Source organism: Rhinolophus ferrumequinum, chromosome 12, assembly GCF_004115265.2.
Source record: "Rhinolophus ferrumequinum isolate MPI-CBG mRhiFer1 chromosome 12, mRhiFer1_v1.p, whole genome shotgun sequence".
Taxonomy (NCBI): Eukaryota; Metazoa; Chordata; class Mammalia; order Chiroptera; family Rhinolophidae; genus Rhinolophus; species Rhinolophus ferrumequinum.
Window position 1 is genome coordinate 7,632,522 of NC_046295.1, and position 21,971 is coordinate 7,654,492.

Here is a 21,971-nt window from a genome sequence, read left to right on the forward strand (position 1 = left end):
CACACACACACACACACACACTCACACACACACCAATTTATAGCTCTCTCAATTTATAGTTCTCTCCGTATTTGATTTTGTAACAGATTCATCACAAAGTATAACATAAAAGTTTGGGTAATCAGCATTTTAGGAAAAAGAGAATGGACAAAATTGTGAATGATTAAAATTTAATTACTTTTATCCATTCAGTAGCTTTTATTTTGTGCTTGCTATGAGTTAGAAATACAAATCTGAACAAAAAAAAAACAAGGCCCATTTCTGTGGAACTTAATGTCTAGAAAGCTGAAAAGTACTTCTTAAATAATTGCTTCCTTAATTATATTAGAAAAAACACGTTTTTAAAGTATTCAATTTGGAAATCAATGTAAGTATTTTTTTCAAGGCCACCATGAAGAAAGTTCAGTCCTCTGCTGTCCCCAGCAGTTTGGAGGACAGTGAAAATGCTGTCCGCTGAACCAGGGTTCCATTTCAGAAAGTGCAGACACACTGTAATCACAAATACTGCATGAGCTCTGGGCCCCTGGTTGGAGCAGGCCAGACAGCATCTAATATGAAGACTAAATGCTTTTCATGCAAATGAGTGATTTCACCAGGTCAAGGCTTTCATGAGTGAGAGGTCTAGGGAAACACATATCTTGCTTTCTACATCACATCTGGCCCATGGATGAATAAAAAACAAGCATTTCCAGTGCAAAACTTTTTAACCTTATTAGGAGAACTACTTTTTTTTTTTTGTAACTTCACTCCATGTTAACAGTCTGCATTTTTATTATATTCAATTTTAAGTCTGCACGTTTGAATTCTGCAAGTATCAACAAATACTATTTTTAGAATGTTAGTTTATCCTTGTGCTTTACTTTTTTCTGAGATGGTCCATATGCAATATTTGCAAAAAGTAAAAACCAAGTCCATAAAATATCTAAGTTACGTCAGTTTTTCAAAAGTGGTTGCAAAGAAGCTTTTTAAAAATCTATGATTCATGAAATCAAGGTTACACTATATTTGAAAGTTTTAAATGTGGAGAATAAAGAGGTATCAAGCTCATAATTGACTTAAAGAGGAATTTTCATGAGGACGTAAATCAAAGCTAGGGATATTTTTTAAAAAAAGTATTATGGCCAATCCTCTATCACTCAGAACTGAAGAAGAGATAAAGAGTTTTCTGGATAAGCAAAAACTAAGAGAGTTCTTCACCACTAAACCAGCTTTATAAGAAATGTTAAAGTGTCTTCTTTAAGCAGAAAAAGAAAGATCATAACCAGAAATTTAAAAATATGAGAAAGAGAAAAATCTCACAGTTAAAGCCAAATATTTAATAAATACAGTGAGTCAGACATTTTAAAAACTACTACAAAGGTCAAAAGAAAAAAATTATCAAACACAACTCAAACTACAGTAAGTAGTTAGGAGATACACAACACAGAAAGATCTAAAACATGACATCAATAACATAAAGTGTGGAGGGGGAATACAAATGTAATCCTTATAGAATATATTCAAACTTAAACACCTATCAGATTAAAATAGACTGCTATACATACAAAACAAAATTTTTAAAAAAACAAGTCAAAGAAGAACATTACATAATTATAAAGGGGTCAATCCAAGAAGAGGATATAACAATCATACATATGTACACACCTGACACAGGAGCACCTAAATATAGAGAGCAATTATTAATGGACATAAAAGGAGATATTCATGGTAACACAATAATCGTAGGGAATTTTACTACCCCACTCACATGAATGGATAAATCATCCAGACAGAAAATTAATAAGGAAATAATGGCTTTAAATGTCACATTATGCCCCCCATCGACTTAATAGACACTTATAGAACATTTCATCCAAAAACTGCAGAATACGTTTTTTTCAAGTACACATGGGAGAGTCTCAGAATATACCACAAAACAAGCCTCAATAAATTTAAGAAGGTTGAAATCATATCAAGCATCTTTTCTGACCACAATGTTATGAAAATAGAAATCAACTACAGGAAGAAAACTAGAAAAAACACAAATAAGCGGAGACTGAGGAAAACATGCTACTAACCAACCAATAGATCAAAGAGGAAATCAAAAACTATCTTGAAACAAATGAAAATGAAAACACGACTTTTTGAAATTTATGGAATGCAGCAAAAGCAGTTCTAAGAGGAAAGTTGATAGCTATATAGGCCTACCTCAAGAAACCAGAAATATCTCAAATAAACAATCTAACTCTACACCTAAAGAAACTAGAAAAAGAAGAACAAGTCCAAAGTAAAAAGAAGGAAGGAAATAGTTCCTTCTATTTGGAAATAAACACAATAGAAATTTTAAAACAATAGAAAAGTTCAATAAAACTAAGAGCTAGTTCTTTGAAAAAATAAACAAAATTGACAAACCTTTAGCCAAACTCATCAAGAAAAGAGAGATCCCAATCAAATAAAATCATAAATAAAAGAGAAGTTGCAACTAACACCACAGAAATACAAAGAATCATTAAAGAATACTACGAAAAATTACATGCCAACAAATTCGACAATATAAGATATAAATTTCTAGAAGTATTTAACCTTCCAAGACTGGTCCATGAAGAAAAACAAAATCTAAGCAACCCGAATACTAGTAATGAAACTGAAGCAGTAGTTAAGAAAATGTCCAACAAATAAAGTCCAGGACCAAACGGCGTCATAGATGAATTCTACCAAACATTGAAAGAAGAATTAATACCTATCCTTCTTAAATTATTTCAAAAAATTAATGAGAAAGGAACACTTCCAAACTCATTCTATGAAGCCAGCATTACCCTTACGTCAAAAGCAGACACAGGCATTACAAAAAAAAAGAAAATTACAGGTCAATATACTTGATAAACATAGATGTAAAAACTCTCAACAAAATTATTAGCAAGCCTAATTCAACAATACAAGGATTATGCACCAAAATCAAGTGAGATTCATCCCAGGGATACAAAGATAGTTCAATATCTGTAAATCAATTAATGTGATACATCACATTAACAAATAAAGGATAAAAACCATATGACCATCTCATAAGATGCAAAAAAAAGCATTTGACAAAATTCAATATCGTTTTATGATAAAAACTCTCAACAAAGCAGGTACAGAACGAACAAATCTTAACATAATAAAGGCCATATATGACAAACCTACAGCTAATATCATACCCAATGGTGAAATGCTAAAAGCTTTTCCTCTAGATCAGGAACAAGACAAGGATGACCAATACCACCACTATTCAACATAGTATTGGAAGTCCCAGCCAGTGCAATCAGACAAGAAAAAGAAATAAAACGCATCCAAATCAGAAAGGAAGAAATAAAACTCTCGTTATTTGCAGATGACATGATACCATACACAGAAAACCCTAAAGACTCCACCAAAAACCTATTAGAACTAATAAATGAATTCAATAAGGTTGCAGGATAAAGAATCAATATGCAGATATCAATTGTGTTTCTATACACCAATAACAATCAGAAGGAAAAATTAATAAAATAATCCCATTTACAACTGTATCAAAAGGCATACAATACTTAGGAATAAACTCAATGAAAGAGGTGAAAGACCTGTATACTCTGAAAACTATAAGACATTGAAGAAAGAAATTGAAAAAGTTACAAATAAATGGAAAACTATTTCACGTTTTTGGATTGGAAGGATGAATATTGTTAAAATGTCCTTACTACCTAAAGCAATATATAGATTCAACGCAATCCCTATTTAAAATACCAATGGCATTGTTCTCAAAATTAGAACAACTAATCCTAAATTTATATGGAACCACAAAATACCCCAAATAACCAAAGAACAAATATACAGAGCAATGGAACAGAATACAGAACCAAGAAATAAATCCTCACCTATATAGTCAATCAATCTGACAAAGGAGGCAAAGATATACAATGTGGTAATGACTCTCTTCAATAAGTTGTATTGGAAAAGCTAGACAGATACATGCAAAAAATATGCAACTAGACCACTTTCTTACACCATATACAAAAAAAAATTCAAAACAGATTAAAGATTTAAATGTAAGATCTAAAACCATAAAACTCCTAGAATAAAACATACGCAGTCAACTCTATGACGTCACTTTCATCAATATTTTTTGATATGTTTTCTTAGGAAAAGGCAACAAAAGAGAAAATAAACAAATGGGACTACATTAAACTAAAAAGTTTTTGCAAAGGAAACCATCAACAGAACAAAAAGAAAACCTACTGAATGTGAGAAGATATTTGCAAATGGTACATTCAATAAGGGGTTAATGTCCAACAATATATGAAACTGATAGAACTTCAGACAGACACACACACACACACACACACACACACACACACACACAAATAATCTAATTGAAAAATGGGAAAGGGACCTGAATAGACATTTCTCAGAAGACACAGATAGCCAATAGACATATGAAAAGATGCTTATCGCCAATAACCATCAGGGAAATGCAAATTAAAACAACAATGAGATATCACACCGCACATCTATCAGGCTGGCTATCATCAACAAATCAAGAAATGCTGCGGCCAAATGGCTCAGTTGGTTAGAGCACGAGCTCTGAACATCAAGATTGCCGGTTTGATTCCCATATGAGCCAGTGAGCTGCGCCCTCCACAACTAGATTGAAGACAACGAGCTGCCGGATGGCTCAGCTGGTTAGAGCGCGAGTTCTCAACAAGGTTGCCAGTTCAATTCCTGCATGGAATGGTGGGCTGCACCCCCTGCAACTAAATATTGAAAACGGCGACTGGACTTGGAGCTGAGCTGCGCCCTCCACAACTAGAGTGAAGGACAACAACTTGGAGCTGATGGGCCCTGGAGAAACACACTGTTCCCCAATATTCCCCAATAAAAATTTAAACAATCAAGAAAAAACAAGTGCTGGAGAGGATGGGTACACTGCCGGTGAGATGTAAATTACTCCAGTCACTATGGAAAACAGTACAGAGATTCCTCAAAAAATTGAAAATAGAGCTGTCACACAATCCAGCAATTCCACTTCTAGGTACTTATCTAAAGAAAACAAAAAACACTAATTCAAAAAAACAGATGCACCCCTGTTAACTGCAGCATTCTTAAAAATGGCCAAGATGTGGAAACAACCCAGATGTCCATCCATAGACAAATGGATAAAAAAAAATGTGATATGTGTGGGTCTATGTATATATACATGTATATACATACATAATAGAATATTATACAATGGAATATTATTCTGCCATAAAAAAGAATGAAATCTTACAAAAATTTGCAATATGGATGGGCCTAGAGGCCCGACAGAGTAAGACAAATACTGTTGATTTCACTTATATAAGGAATCAAAAAAAAAAAAAACAAACAAACAATTAAACAAAACAAATAGAAACAGACCCACAGATATAGCGCATAAGCTGATGGCTGCCAAAGGGAAGGATGGGAAAAACAAATACTGACACACACACACACACACACACACACACACACACAAACACACAAAATTAAAAATAAATAAATGAATAAAAACAAAAGAGACAGCATTCATCACAACTGCCAATGTTTCACCCGAGTGGAGCTGTGGTCTCCAGCATCCCCTGCCTTTTCCCTGACTTTCACCTTGCTTCTGCTGTCTTTCACTAATCGCTCCCAGGAAATGTGCTATTTCCCCTTTTAAAGGATCGTTCGATACACTATAATAAAAGCTATGTGAATGTCATCTCTCTCGCGTGCTCTCTCAAAATATATCATTGTATTTAACTCATCATTTTTCTCCTTATGATGACAGGAGATGATACGATGCCCAGCTGATGAGAAGTGAGGTGGAGACCCTGGACAGAGGGGTGACTCACGTTCTGGGTGGGATGGAACAGGATGATGGGAGATTTCATCATGCTACTGAGAACAGCATGCAATTTAAAACTTAGGTATTGTTTACTTCTGGAATTTTCCATTTAATATTTTGGGATTGCAGCTGACCGCGGTTAATTGAATCTGCAGAAAGTGAAACCATGAATAAGGGGGACTTCTGCAACAACAGAATTACTACCAGCATAGCCATAATCATAGCATCAGTGTCTGGCCCGTGGCTGACCAATCCCTAGTGCTGTTGTGCCAGCACCAAACCGACTGCCTGTTTCTTCTGAGTCCCCTGCCTGTTTTGCACCTCCCAATACCAAAAACTAACAAACACCATCATCTCTGAGACCAATGGTTTTCTAAACATGTAAGATGCTCTCTATAGAGTGGCCTGAGAATGCTATGTTATACTAAAGATAACAAAACATACAATTTGGAGTTCACTCAAGAACCATTGTTTATTACATTCCAATACAGAAAAAAACCCTCATGGGGTTTTAGCCCTTTTGTTCTATTCAGGCCCTCAACTAATCAGATGAGGCCCACACACATTAGGAAGGGTGATCTGCTTTACTCAGTCTATCAGTTTCCATGTTAATTACATCCCAAAACACCCTCACAGAAACACCAAGGATAATGCTTGACCAAATGGCTGGCACCCCATGCACCAGTCAAGTTGACACAAAATTAACCATCATAGATAGACAACAAGACCCACGAGAGCTTTAGGATCATACCTGCACATACAAGGACACTTGACTTTTGATGAAGAAAGCAACATACATAGGTCAGTGAGGAAAGAACTTTTCAGTAATGTTGGGACATTGGGGAATCCATGTGGAAGCAAAACGAAAATGGATTCCCACCTTATACCATACAATAAAACAGTTACAGGTAGACCACAGACCTAAACTGGAAAGGCAAACCAATATAGTTTTAGAGGGTATTATGGAAGACCTTCATGACCCTGGAGTAGAGAAAATTTTCTTAAATAAGATACAAAGTTATTAACCACAAAGAGAAAGACTGTAAATCTGAGTACAATAAAATTAAAACTATCTTCCATAAAAGAATATAAGGAAATGTAAACACAAAAACATAAACCACAAAGTGGGGGAAAAAACAGCTACGATACGTATAATAAAAAAGGTGTCCATACTCAACACAAATAAAGAATTTCTACAAATCAGTAAGACAACCAGCAGAATTAAAAACCAAACAAACATGGCTTATTCATCAACTAATTCAAATCTCTCCTAAAATTCACCTCCTTGGAAGACATTTCTCATCCTTTCTAATAGTGAACTTCCATCATCTCTTATCCTTATCTACCTTTATTTTCCTCTCTAGCACTAAGCAATGACTTGTTATATAAGTATATGTTGGCATGTATGACTTTTCTAAATTATTGAGGTATAAATAATATATAATAGTTTCAGGTGCATAACATGATTTGATATTTATATATATTGCAAGATGATTACCAAAATAAGTCTAATTAACATTCATCACCACAGTTAAAAACATTTTGTTCTTATGATAAGGGCTTTTAAGATCTACTCTCTTAGCAACTTTCAAATATGTAACATAGTATTATTAACTATAGTCACCTTGCGGTACATTACAACTCCAGGACGTATTTCTTTCATAACTGGAAATTTGTACTCTTTGACCCCCTTCACCCATTTCCCCCATTCCCCACCCCCACCTCTGGCAACCACCAATCTGTTCTCTGTATCTACGAGCTTGTTGTTTTTCTTTTTTTAATTCCACACATAAATGAGATCATATGACTTTTTTCATTAGCATAATGCCCTCTAGGGTCCATCCGTTTTGTTGCAAATGGCAAGATTTCATTCTTTTTTATGGCTGAATACTGTTCATTGCATATGTATCTCACATTTCCTTTATCTAATCATCACCCACTGATGGACACCTAGGTGACTTCCGTATCTTGGCTGCTGTAAATACTGCTGTCTGTACTCTCAGCCTCTTTCATAGTGCCTGGCAAACAGTAGGTACTCAAAAGTATTTGTTGAATAGATGCACCATTAAAACTAATTTTTTCAAAAACCAAGTTTTCAAAAAGATGTGAAACAGTCCTGTGACTTCAACCAGTCTTTAAACTGTAAGAGTAGTCATTGAGGTGATGTTACTGACAGTACAGTTGAGGTTACCAGTAAAAGTCCCCCCAGAAAACACTGTATTCATGTATTTCCAACATAATGTACTAACATAAGCTAACACATGGCAAACATCAAACAGAATTTTTATTTCATCTCCGCTCTAAAAGTACAACTCATACAACTCAGTCCAACATTTTCAAATTTAATAAATAATCTGAATTTTTTAACGAATTTTAGAATTTACAGAAGAAATTCTTGGTGTTTCATTCAGGCTATTTCAGTCACAGTTGTGGTGCTCTAGGAACACAGGACAACCCAAGATCTGATTACCACAATTAGAATAGCACAGCACATACCAGGCACTAAATAAATGCTCGCTGAATAAAACCAACGAATATTAAAATATGGCTAGTTATATAATTTTAAGAAGCATATTGGATGACAAGTTACACATCCTTAATGTGTAATGTCACTCTAAAACTTGTATGGAGAAAGGACCCCTTCTAAGATAAAAAGTATACCCAAGACATGTAAAACTGATTCACTAACCAACAAGTATCTTCAGTCTTGCTGCATTTATGGTCAACATTATTTATATGATTATATAGGTACCGATTTGTGATAGGAATATGTAATTAGCTTTAGATTCCTAATACTTAAATAACTAATGTTATTCTAGACATATTTTTTATCAGTTAATATTACAGGCTTGCCTGGTACAATGAGGAGGGAAACTGTTTTCCCAATTTCCTACGTATGTTCTCAACCCCTTCCTACTAGTGCTTTCTTCTCAATTGTCCTGTTCAGGACTTGGCCAATTTCAATCAACTCAATTCTATTATCTAGTCCGGCTACCACCTCCTTCACCTGCCAAGTTTCTTGAAAGAGTAACTAACCAAGTTTACCCTCTCCACATCCTCATCTCCCCGCCATTCCTGAATCTGTAGTAATCGGACTACTTACCTCAACCTCCCATTCACCTAATCTCCAAGGCCATTCCTCCTAGTGGCTGAATCCAGTTAGTGATTTTCAATCCTTAACTTGCTTTATGCTCTACAGCTGCCCTGTCCATACAGTGGCCACTAGTCATATCAAATATATTAAGTATAATGAAGAAAGGGAATTTTTAACTTTTTAAATTTTAATTAAATTTAAAAACTGACACTTGATTCAGTTATAGGTTTCTTTGGTATAATTTGAGCATGTGAACTGACTTTTTCAACTGTACATTTTATGAAATCTAAATACAGATCAAAAATTTCTAATGAAAATTTAGCATATGAATTAAGATGTAACACAAAGATGCAAACGTAAGTGTAACATACACACTGGATTTCAACGACAGAGTGGAAAAAGATTATTAAAAAATCTCATTAATAATTTTATGTTGAAATGATAGTATTTTTGGATATATTGGGTTAAATAGAATCTCAGTAAAATTAATTTCACCTATTTCTTTTTATGTTTCTTAAAGCAGCTACAGGAAAATTTTAAATTATCTATGTTTTATTTTATTTCTATTGGACAGCACTACACTACAGCATTAGATATGAATAACCACTCATAGGTATCTCCTTCTACTCCTTTGACTCCCCATTTTTAGTGTGCGGTGCAGCTTATTCTTTCATTCACTCCTTAAAAACCAGTATCTCCCGGGTTGTCCCAAGGTTCTTTCCCCTCCGCATGCGAGGTGCTCCCCCTGCGTGATCTCACCCTCGCCCCAGGCTTCCACTATTCATTCCCTTGTACTGATGACTATCAATCCTCCATTTGGATATCAGCTCGCTCTCCTGAGAATGGTATGTTCAACTCTACCGACATCTAAGTACCTCTGCACTTAATCTGCCATTACATCTTTTGGGTATTTATTAACATCACAAATCTGGCCCCTCTTTTCCATTTCATTCAGGTCTTCAGGGTTTCTCACCTTTATCATTACAATAGCTTCCAAAATACTATCCTCGTCCCCTTCCAAATCAACTTCCTTTTGCTGTTCAGTTTCTAAAACTCACACTTGGCCACGTGATTTCTCTGTTTAAAACACTTCTTATAATCATACATAGCACTTGGCGCTTGCCTATGTCTCTGACTTTATGCTTCCTCACCAACCCAAAAAAACCTGAGCTCAGGTATATCTAAGCACTACAGTTCCCTGAATGCAACACATGCTTTCCCACCACCACGCTTCACACATGCTCTTTCTGCTGACCGGAATATCACTCCTAAAACTCTATGCCTGCTCCTAGTCATCCTTCAAAATCAGCTAACATATCACCTTCCCCAGGAAATGTCTCCAAACCCCAAAGTCTGAGCAAGTGTCCCTCCACTGTGTTACCAGGACACCTATATATGGCTCTGCCAATAACCCAATCACACTGCCCATGGATGACCTGGTTACCAGTCTGTGAATTCCCTGAAGGCAGGAATTAAGTGTTTTTACTTTATCTCCCTATGCTATACACTCAGTAAGTACCTATTGGTGAATAGATACTATATTAAATAAGGGAAACGCACAGAATAAAATGTAAGGCTAGAAATCTTGTAACGGGCTAATAGAGTCACGAGCAAAATAAAGTGAACCCCAATCACCCTAAAAACATGTTAATTAGATGGCCTAGGTCAGGACTTATTGAGGTAGGCAATATAAAAATATATCCTAAATAATCATTAAAATGTCAAATAATCAACAGAAGCAACAATTTAAAACATTAAAGACGAAATGTTATTGTATTTTTATATCATACCTTTTCAACTCTAATTCTACTTCTCAGTTCCTTTCTTCAGCTCTTTACATTAATTTCCCTTCCAATTAAATTCTGCATTCTTTCCTTCCCTCCTCAAATTCTTTTCACTTCTACCATCCCTTCTATTCTTCTTTCAATCTAACGGAAAACTACAAATATTGTCTTTGTCATCTCTACTGGCAATTCTGTAGAAAACAAAGGAATGAAAAACAAGCAGTGAATGAAATGATATCACGGCTCAGGCTGACAGACAATACCAGGTGCATTACTCTGGGCGGCTGATTTCACAACGCTAAGCAGCTAATCTGAATCATCTGCGCGTCCTTGAGGTTGTTGCAGCAGGAAAGTGGGAGGTAGGAGAAAAGAACAGCTAGCTCGCTGGCGGTGACAAGATTCTCCAACTTGTGCCTGCCCTTCAGGGAGCAGAAAAAGACGGGGGTGCAGGGAGCTGTCAGCTATGTGGACTAGTCTCGCTGGGTAACTGACGTGACAGTGTGAGCAGCATAGCCCATGGGCACCAGGTACGAGGCTGAGCACACTGGCCCGGGTACCAACTTGGGGACACAAAGCAAAGACTGCTGCTCCCAGGGAACTTCTGAACATTCATTTTACTACAGAATAGATTCTGAGAGGCAGAGAAGTACCTGGAGAGGAATTACATAATTACAGTATTTAAACTAGGTTGGTAGGGAGAAACCATTTTTTTTTGAAGGACAGCAACTGCTAGAAGGAAACAGTACATTCTTTTAATTACGTGAAAATAACTTTTCAAAATCACTCACTATTAGGCTCGTGCAAGTTCACCCTAAAGCGTAAGGTCTTACGAAATTCACTATCAAAAATGAAATCTCTTGAATAACTTTACACCCAGCCAGATAATGTACTGAAAAAGTTTCTAAAACATCCTAGTACTGGACTGTCAAAGCAGCACCTTTAAACAATCAACTTAATTCAAAGCAGTGCAGGGCAAGATTTACTCTCTCACCCGTATCCAGGAGTTAAGTTTCGATTCTCCAGAATTCTGTGGTTCTTTGTTAATCAGACAACATAAGCACCATATTAAAATTTTTTGGCTTTCATCTGCAAAAAAGAAAAATTAAAATGAGTAGGTTTTATCAAATAAAAAGGGACGATAACCAGTATAAAAAATGTAAAACATATTTATAGGGAATATATTTATTATATTTTAGGAAAATCTCAAACTACTAAGTTCACAGAACAAGCATCCAGGACCACGTGTGAAACTTTGTGGGGTTTTTTTTCTTCTTGTGGGTTTGGGATCACTTATGCTTAGCCCTTGTGTGGTCAATTCCCGTTCTGTTACAGCAGCAGTTTTTAAAGCCAAAAGAGGATGGAAAGAACTAAAAGAACTGGGCTTTTCTCAAGATCAGTTCTTTATTTCACATTTCAAACCAATAGTAATTTCAACCTCTTTAAGGCAACACAACTGTTACAGACAGTAGTCAATATTTATGACTTAATCTTTTAATTTTCTAATTTGCCAAAACACCCTCACTTGTTACAAACAAATTCAACAAAAGGATTGTTTGGTACCAAATGGTTTAGATAAAATGGAAGCCTCTTAACATGCTCCTAATTCTTTACTCTCAAATTTAAAAGCTTAACAAATATGTGATGAAAATGCTGAATTATGAAATCTTACATTTGCTGGGAATATCTATTTAGTGAGACATTTTCTTTTCCTCTTTTGGAAACTGAGTCCACTCCAGCTGGAAATTTTATAGCAGGATTAGAAAGCAAAAGTGAGGCCTAAAAACTGAAGATGGTATTACCTGAATTAGAGCCAAGCAAATAAGGACTTTGTCACAAGGCCATAGAGGTGAGGCTGAGGAAAACCAGCGCCTGGAATTAATCTCTGTAGAATCACCTGATGCCCTTCTTGGGGCGGAAAAATAATTGTCCTTCTACCTTTCTAAATTCTTCTGGCTGGACTAATAATCAAATAAACATGAGACAGATTAACAGGAGAAAATGACCAAATTTATTACGTATGTACATATGGGGGTTCTGTAAGAATATGGGACCAGAGCAGGAGCAGAGGTCAGTCAATTAAGGCTTATATGTCACCTTGAGCTAAGAAGTGGGTGGGGATTGTGGTTTGGGACTTCAAAGAGCAGGAAGACAATTCACATGGAGATGGAAAAGCAAATGTTTGGTAAATAAATGTGTGCTGGGCCATCTCTAACTATGGGATATAGAGTGGACTTTGATCAAACAGGCCTTGGTAGGTTCCTTCCCATCTATCACATTTAGTTCATATTAAACTATAGTTTAGGTGTGTGGTTGAAAATGCAGAAGTAGCTTACTGTAGTTTGTGTCGATATAAGAAACGTCCAAACCTGTAGAGAACTTTAATGAGTTTACTTGAACCAAACTGATGACAGTTGCCCGGAAGCAAAATCTCAATGGATTAAGAAAATGCTCCAGAGAATGGCAGTTTTGTAGCTTATTTTATTCATTAGAATCAAAGGAGAAGACGTAAGGAAGGTTACATAAAATCCATTGGTGGTACATTAAGGGGGCGGGAAAAAGCAAAGGCGGGGGGGGGGGGCTTTGTGATTGGACAAAAAGTAAAATGGAGAGATACATACTTATTTTACATTGGCAGGCCCAGGGTAGTTAACAATTAACATTTTACAGCACATAGAGATGGTATTCAGCAAACAAGATTAACAATGAGGGGTTCTGTAGTTTCTCGCTCTAGTGCCATGGGTTGTGCCCTGAGGAGTCCAGAAAAAGGGATTACTCTGACATTCCAAGGGCATGTTATCTCAGATGCAAAAAGACGACAGACAGGCTCACTTAAGGTGAAGACTGACCTTTGTCAAGGAAGCTACAGGCCAAGGATGTGACTACCAGCCATGTCCTGCTTTTAGTTAGGAATTTTTATGTTCAGACCATCCTGTGTGGTTAATTTTAGTCTCTGAGTCTGTCCTCTGAGCTTGTCAGGGTTAGTATGTGGCCCCTTTTCCATCCACATTTGTATTTTATTAATACTTATTTCTAGTTAATGAAACGCTTACAAATGCTGTGTTTATGAGATTGCAGAAGAAAAGAAGATAAAGGGTGAGGGAAAACAGAGTTTGCTACCCCAAAATATGTCTTTTGGGATACTGATTATTTTCAGCTGGCTATTAACAAAAGACTCAGGAAAAACACCCCTCACCTGAAAGAATTTATATGGAGAACCTGCTCCAGGAAGGGAACCTGACAGATGTACAGTATTTTTTTAAACCCATTTTCCCCCATAAACATCCATAGGCTTATGGTCTCCTAATAGCTAATATCTCTGAACAAACTTTATCAGGAGTTATTCTGAGGGACATTCATTTGTCACCCGTTTTTATGAGTTCAAATATAGCATTGACTGCCTGAGATCAATTCATTTGAAGAATCATATAATTTAACCTCTAATGATCCTAGGGATCTTCAGGTTGAACCAATGCCACTGATTAAAAATGTGACTGTTGTATGTCCTATGCTTTAAATATTATAAGAAATTCTGTCTTCATGTTGCAAGTGTGAGACATAGCCAATGATATGCTTACAGAAGCAGCTTCCCATGTGAAAAGGAATACAACCTGATGGGGAGCATTTCCAGAAATCAGATGCTCAACACCAAAAAAAGAAAAAAGTTAATTTATGGAGCTTACATCTAAAAGAACCCAAAAGATGGGAGTTTTCTCCCAGGTGCCAAGTGATTCTGCACATTTAGGTCAACAAGTGTATTTATTTTTCTCTCTAAAACAAAAAGAAGAGCCAGAGAAACTTGCACCCAGTCGTTAGGAGGTGTCTTCCTTTGCTCAGAGTCAACACACTGAAGTGGGCTGTTAATGCGCTCAATCCGCTTTAGGAATTCACAGAGGCAAGCCGTCATGAGGGCCCTCAAACTCCCTACAGGGGACGGAGCTGTCAGGGTCCCCTGGGAGGCCCTGGCTTTGGGGCTGGAGCATCCTGCCTGGCATCCATCATGGGGGCAGGCACTGACAGCAGGTCTTAGTGCCAGTTTGGATTCTAAAAAAGCATGGAAGGGAAAGGAATACACCAACATACATTTGCCATCTAGTATTTTAGTTTTTTGATATACTGAACTGTGAGTTCAAATAAAAGCTAAATTAATGTTTTAAACTTAAATTCTAGTTCAAAAGTGTGAAGGGAGCATTTTTCTTTTGAGACAATAAATATTGTTTTAAGCTGCCAAATTTGGGGGCAATTGTTCCACAGCCATAGACAGCAAATAGTGAGGAAGAGAGGTTATAACTGTTATGCTCAATGATGAGGGCAGAGCTAAAACCTAGGATTCCAAGGACATGAAGGCAGTAATTTGAAGTAGAGAACATCACTGAATAAAAGGTATTCTATTATCATCTACTTTTCTCTTCTCTTTGCTGTGTCTTTTCATTTCCAAATCCTTCCTCCTTCCTTAGTATCCTTATTTCTGATCCTGTTCTCACTTCATATAATGAGAGACTTACTTCTTTCCTTGATGGAAATTATTTACTTTTACCATACTTAGAAAGTAATTTTGATATTCTATAACTGTAAGAAAAGAAGGTGCCCAGCTAGGGAAACAACAGCATACAGGCCAGATATGCTTACGCGTGGAATTCTCCTGTGCCTGTCAGTCTCTGCGAGCTCACAGTCAAAAGCATACCTCAAACAGGAAACTGAAATTTAATGGGCAGTTCAAAAGGTAACACAAGCACTGAAACAGAAAGAGCTGGAGAATTTGTTTCTGGTTGTCAGAGGGGGCCAAAGTAATGAAGATAAGGTGCTAAGGAAAGATCACAGCCTGATAACAAGCTTAAGGCCACAGGGATAAATCAGGCCAGCCTCTACTTTTACACATCAGGAATCTGAAACCCAGGCAGTTCTATGGCTTGTTTTAGAAAATCCCATCTCATCTACTGTCCTCCAAGAGTCAGCTCCAGCATGAGCTCCCCTGTAAAATTCTCCTTCCCCTTCGCTCCTAGTTCAGACTTCCAAGATACCAACTATCACCCCAAATCTGGCTCATCTGCTTAGGTCTCTTTTCTCCCTAATTGGAAAATGGTCAAAAACTGTGAGCCATGTTTTCCTAGGCCCTGACATACACACACAAAAAATCTTAGTAAATATCTGTCCCGGGAACATATGCACCCAGGTGAAGCTAGCCCATGGTACAGCCAGGACTGGAATACACGTACTTCAACCACAATGGTGTGATCCACGGTGGGGTGGGGTGGGGTGCGGGTGGGTTAGATCATTACAACAATGAGGGCTTAGGGGGCTGGGATCCTGGCTCTTATTAGCTTTGTATTCTGGAGAAAGGGAACTGTTTTCTCCAATCCATAATTATCTATCCTGCAAGGCTATCACCAAGAACTGAGATCCACTATGCAATCCACAGACAACAGCCGAGCGCACAAAGTGAGCGATGCCTCTCATTTCACTTCGATTCTGCAACACAAACTTTCCCACATTTTAACGTTCTGAATTAGCGACGTGTCTTACATGCACCATGTACACTTAAAGGGTGTAGTATTTCTTTTTTCTGAAAATTGGTTATCCAGTTCATGAAGTACCTAACCATGGGTGGTGCCTTTAAATGGAGGAAATTCTTTTCCTTTTTCTTTCCCTCACCATCCTCAGCCTAGCTTCAGTGTTTTTCAGACCTTTGGTCATGACCCATCAGTGGGTTGTGAAATCAGTTTTGAGTCATGAAGACCATTTTTAAAAATAGTATAATGAAGATGGATTGCATATAATGAAAATAAGCATTCTGTAATGAAATATGTGTGTGTATGTGTACAATGCATATATACATACATACATGTACAGAAAATGAATTTCTGGTCAAAGATGTTGGAGAAACACTGGCATAGCTGAAATGTATAAATACCGGGCAGATAAGTGTGGCCCTGGTAAGTGTGGCCAAGTACAGTGATAGCTTTGCTATTTCAGATTAAGAACTTGAACAAACTGAGTGGATGGGGAGAGGAAGAATCAACTCAAGTGGGAAGAAGAGGCAAGCGGCGTAAGTGGAGAGGAAGAGGAATAGACTGGGGGCAGGGGGCAGAGCAAGTGAGCCTGCGTGTGTTCAGTGCACCCATGCGTGTATGCTCACAGGACCCAGTGTGGGTGTTGTCCCTTCCCCATCTAGTTCATCTTACTTATAATGACCTATGGCAGGCTAGGAGACAGAAATTTTACAATTCTTTAAAACATCAAAGAGGAATATTCATTTTATATTTTATTCTGATATCAATGTATTATGCAATCAGTCTTTGACTAAAAAATATGACAAGTTAATGTTACATTAGCTAACAATATAGTTAAATCAAGGCAATAAACGTCTACTGTGCACCTTTGGGGGGGGGGCCTGTTCCACCCTATGGTGGGCCCTAGGATGACAACAAAATAAAACCACTGTTCCTGCTCTTGAAAGGCATTCAGTTTTCCAGGCCATCAGACAGGCAAACCAACAATTATAAAACACTGTAGTAAGTGTTATAATTAAGGGAAATGGTGGTGGCTCTGGAGACACTGAGAGAGGGTCCTAACTCAGCTTCAGCAGGGAGGTTTCGAAGGTTTAAGAGGATGAGGGACGAGAACAGAGTTCCAGGCAAAAGCAATTGCATGTCCCAAGCCCTAATATCATGCGCCTTCAAGCATGGTTAGTAATTTGACCTGGCTACAGTGCATGTGGTATAGTCGTGGAGGATTAAACAGGAAATGAGGCTGGACAGGTAGGCAGGAGGTCAGTAAAGGAACACCTCCCCCAGAGTTTCCCCAAATTCCTCTTAACCTTGTGTAAAACCAAAATGTCATCTCTAGATAATGGCAGAGTCATGCAGGATTTAGACTCTGGAGAATGAGTTTACACATGGAAAACAGTATGTGAGTGCATATGAAACTGAAACAAAGAAATTATTTCATTATTATAACCACTTTACAATGAATTAAAAATGAGGTTATGACACTCATTGGGGAGTTTCTGCCCTCTAATACAATGAACTCTATTTTCCTACAGATCTGCATGTGTGTGTTTATCTATACAAACATCACAAACATATATGGACAACAATAAAGGATGCCATCTTTGTAATGGAGCAATGAATACATCTAATAAGTTGCTTCATGAAAAATAGAAGACAAGTTTATAATTTAATTGTTAGAAGTTTGTGTTTTGAGAGGACATGCTTTGCATTCTTACCATATGCTAAGATAAAAGGATTCAGGCAAGCTTTTGCCAACAGTTGACCAATTGTGGGGAATCTTTCAATGACTGTACTTGAATCCTACAAAAGAAAATTATGTTTTGGTTAGTAAAAGGGTACCATGCAACTCAGAAAGACTGAACTGACACTATAGATTAGGTAGCTTGAATCCACCTTCCTTCAAATCACCAAAACTAAGATATACAACATATTTAGGTAAAATCAATTTTGTTGTAAAATTAACTTCATTTTACTCATACTTAACAGCCAGCAAAGGCCACTTTATTTAAAAATAACAAAGACTGCATAATAGTGAGAAAAACATTATGGATGATTCATATCTTTACAATCTCATCTTCATCCTAGAGTTTTATTCTAACGTAATAAGAGAAGTTCCTAACTCAGCTCCAGTAGGGCTATTTCAAAGAAGGTTTAGGAGGACAAGAACTCTGGAACTTGTAAAAAGAAATAAAAGCAGCCAAAGCATAAAGATACAGATCTGTGTTTATTACTATTTTGATTACTACATGCTAAATGACATCATACTTAGTCTACAACAACCTAAAACCTGAGACAAAAAAGATCAACCAAATAGGAAACAGCTTAAGATTTAAAAATATACATGCTGGCCCTCTTCCCACTTCTTTACCTTTCAGAAAGTTCAAAAATAAGACCCAACTCAGATAATGTGCACACAAACTGAAACGATAAGCATTTCCTACTATTGCAGCAATGAACTCCTCACATTTGTCTCAGCATCAAGGCCGGTCTTAGACTTTCTGGGACCACTTTAAGATCAAGTTACAAAATCTTATTACAAAAAACAATTGTAGAAGTTAGCATTGGTTGTTCGTATAGACTGCGTCTTTCCTTATAGTTTCTAAAGACATGAACTCATATCATCAACATGAATTATTCCTCAAATTTCCCACTTGCTTCTTTGATTAAGGGAATAAAAATGTAACAAAAGAAGACCTATGTTAAATGACAATTTTGCTTTTCATCTTGAAGTTAGACAGTAAGTATAAAATAATACTTTTATAATATGAAAACATGTTAATTCATAAAAATATTACAATAAAAGTAAATCTTATGTCCAATTAAATATATATCAAAGTTTTTTTGTTTGTTTATTATTGGGGAAGGGGAACAGGACTTTATTGGGGAACAGTGTGTACTTCCAGGACTTTTTTTTTTTTCCCAAGTCAAGTTGTTGTCCTGTCAATCTTAGTTGTGGAGGGCACAGCTCAGCTCCAGCTCCAGTTGCCAGTTGCTAGTTGCTAGTTGCAGGGGGCACAGCCCACCATCCCTTGCGGGAGTCGAACCGGCAACCTTGTGGTTGAGAGGATGTGCTCCAACCAACTGAGCCATCCGAGAGCTTAGCTGCAGCTCAGCTCAAGGTGCTATGTTCAATCTTAGTTTCAGGGGCATAGCCCATCATCCCTTGCAGGACTCGAGGAGTTGAACCGGCAACCTTGTGGTTGAGAGCCCACTGGCCCATGTAGGAATCGAACCAGCAGCCTTCGGAATTAGGAGCATGGAGCTCTAACTGCATTAGCCACTGGGCCAGCCCTATATATCAAAGTTTTAACACAATAAAATAAATAACAATTGTAAAAACATTCAAAATCTTAATATTCACCAGAAAAGATCATTTAAAATATTTATAAGAAGAGACCTTAATATTTATCATCTCTTGTAAAGCCCACTTTAAAACAGGGTTGAGGAAAGGGTAAGCATTTCAGCAAACTCTTCAATATTTAATAAATGCAAAGGCCCTTAAAAGAATCCCAATTATTATCTGACAACAAGTGTTCAAGTCTTGTATATTTAAAAACAACCTGATTGGTCAGGAAGTCTCATGTGACAACGTAACTGATCAAGAAAAAAGACTGAAGTCATAATAAATCAGAAACAAGGAAACCACTTCCTGTCTGTATTACCTACAGATAATTTGTCTTTCTACTCCTTCAAAATATTAGGCCAATACCACAAATCCCTGACCCTGACCGAATTCAGGCGTGGCGAAATCTAATAAAGAGTCCCTGATGTCACAAAATAACTGCATTAATTTTGGTCCACCACTTACCATCTCTTTCAGAGCTTCGTACATCTGCCGCAGGAACTCCTGAAACTGAGGCAGGTGACGGCAGGTGTCTTGCTGAGTTTCCGAAGTGGAGGCCTGGCCCCACACAGAAAGCTTCCACATCCAAAACTGATAGTCAGAAGGCAGGCCCACTGCATCCTGAGCCATTTCAGCAAAGGGGGAAGGTGATGTATCTTCCCGGGCCCGCCAAGCACTGAAGGAAACAGTAAGCACACAGCTAATCTGTAACAAAGGGGGAAAATGTTTCATTTTAAGAAGGATCTTTTATTGATACCTTCACAATTCACTGATGAGTGAAAGGGGATTACAAGGAACTAAAATAGCATGCTTTCTGTGGAGTCATCTTTGAATTATTTTAAAATGTGTCATCCAGCTGTAGCCCCAATCATTACCATCTGAACTTTTTATCATGAGTAACATCATTACACTAAAAGTCATTATACCTCCACAGGCACCCGCTAATTATGTACAAAAAGCACAGCTGATAATACTTTATATCTTTTTTAAGATTGAGCTATTTTTAAATGTTCAGAATGTGAAGTTCTTTTGAGTCTTTTAATGTAATGGGAAATCAAAAACATCCATGGGCATTTAATAAAACATCCATGTCTAAGAAATGTTTCTGAAGTTCTTGTGTTTTATATGCATTTCTGGCTTCCCATTTAGGTGCAAAAAAAAAAATCTCTGCATTACTGTCTAATGAATTTTCTTCCCAGTTTTTTTTCATTTCTTAGAAAAGAGTAAAATAATTCATTCCACATGCATCGATTTGAACAATCTGCTTAATTTAAAGAATGCTGTATATATATGCTTGATCTCAATTGATTCACAAGAAGTCATATTTTAGTAAAATATGATAAACTCCAATTACTGAGGAGGAATACTAGTCCTAAGTGACAGAAAACAAAAACTGAAGCTTCACTTAGCACACGTGAAGCACATATTAAACAGAATAATGGAGTTCTGCAGTGAGTGTGGGCCTCTGGCAGAGCTAGGGCCCCCCCCACCACCATCTCAGCTCCGGGCCCTGCCCTCAGCACCATGGGAAGCACACCTGGCAGAGAAGGGAGGGTTGCTTCAACAGGTGCTGGCCTTTAAACACTCATACTTTCTTGGGGCAGGGATGATACTGAGCTATCTAATTTCAAAAGACTACTCTGCAAGTGGTAAGTGACTTTAAATCCTCAGCAGCAATAATTAACAGATAAAATGCTCCCAATTAAGCGCCAAAAACATCAAGAAAGGAGGTTCTCATTACTCAACAGGAAAACAAGAAAATAATTTAAAAAGACTGTACAATTTGGCTGTAGTGCAAAAAAAAATCTAGACCAAGAAGATCAAAGTTTTAAAATGGTACTAAAAATTTTAGTTTTGAAAAGGTTTATGTTAAAATGAAAAAAAAAAAAGGCTTAATAAGAGAGGGAATATATGCATCCTGTCAAATGACACGTAATAGCCAAAAATGATTCTTCCTTTTCCCTCACAGCCCTCCTCATCCAAGGCATCACCACACCTGTCAATTCTACCTCCAAGATAAATACCAGCACACCTCACTTTAGTGCACTTCACTTTGTGGCGTTTCTAGATGTTGCATTTTCATCAGCATTGAGACAAGACCTCCATCAGCAAGAAGATTACGACTCACTGAAGACTAAGATGGTGTTTAGCATTTTTAACATTAAAGGACCTTTTAATTAAGGTATGTGCATTGTTTTTTTAGACATAATGCCACTGCACACTTAACAGACTACAGTAGAGTATCAAAATAACTTTTATATACACTGGGAAGCAAAAGAAATCCATGTGACTCGCTTGCGTGAGACATTCGCTCTATTGCAGTGCCCTGGAACCAAACTCGCAGTATCTCCCAGGTATGCCTGCTCTTTGATTTGATTAGATTTCATCCACTTCTTTTCACCTC

The 21,971-nt window shown here is 37.2% G+C and overlaps 1 protein-coding gene across 4 annotated transcripts in view; it reads right to left on the minus strand.

Moving 5' to 3' along the window:
• FANCC (FA complementation group C) overlaps positions 1 to 21,971 on the minus strand; it is a 321,103-nt gene that overhangs the window by 134,905 nt on the left and 164,227 nt on the right. For all 4 annotated transcript variants that reach the window (XR_004424715.1, XM_033123708.1, XM_033123709.1 and 1 more), the window contains exons 2-4: positions 20,033 to 20,272; positions 17,940 to 18,024; positions 11,709 to 11,803 (exon numbers count right to left, since the gene is read on the minus strand). Coding sequence is in view for 3 of the 4 variants with exons in the window: in XM_033123708.1 (XP_032979599.1) it covers positions 11,709 to 11,803; positions 17,940 to 18,024; positions 20,033 to 20,197 (345 nt within the window). In the remaining variant the exon portion in view is untranslated. The remainder of the gene's footprint in view (positions 1 to 11,708; positions 11,804 to 17,939; positions 18,025 to 20,032; positions 20,273 to 21,971) is intronic.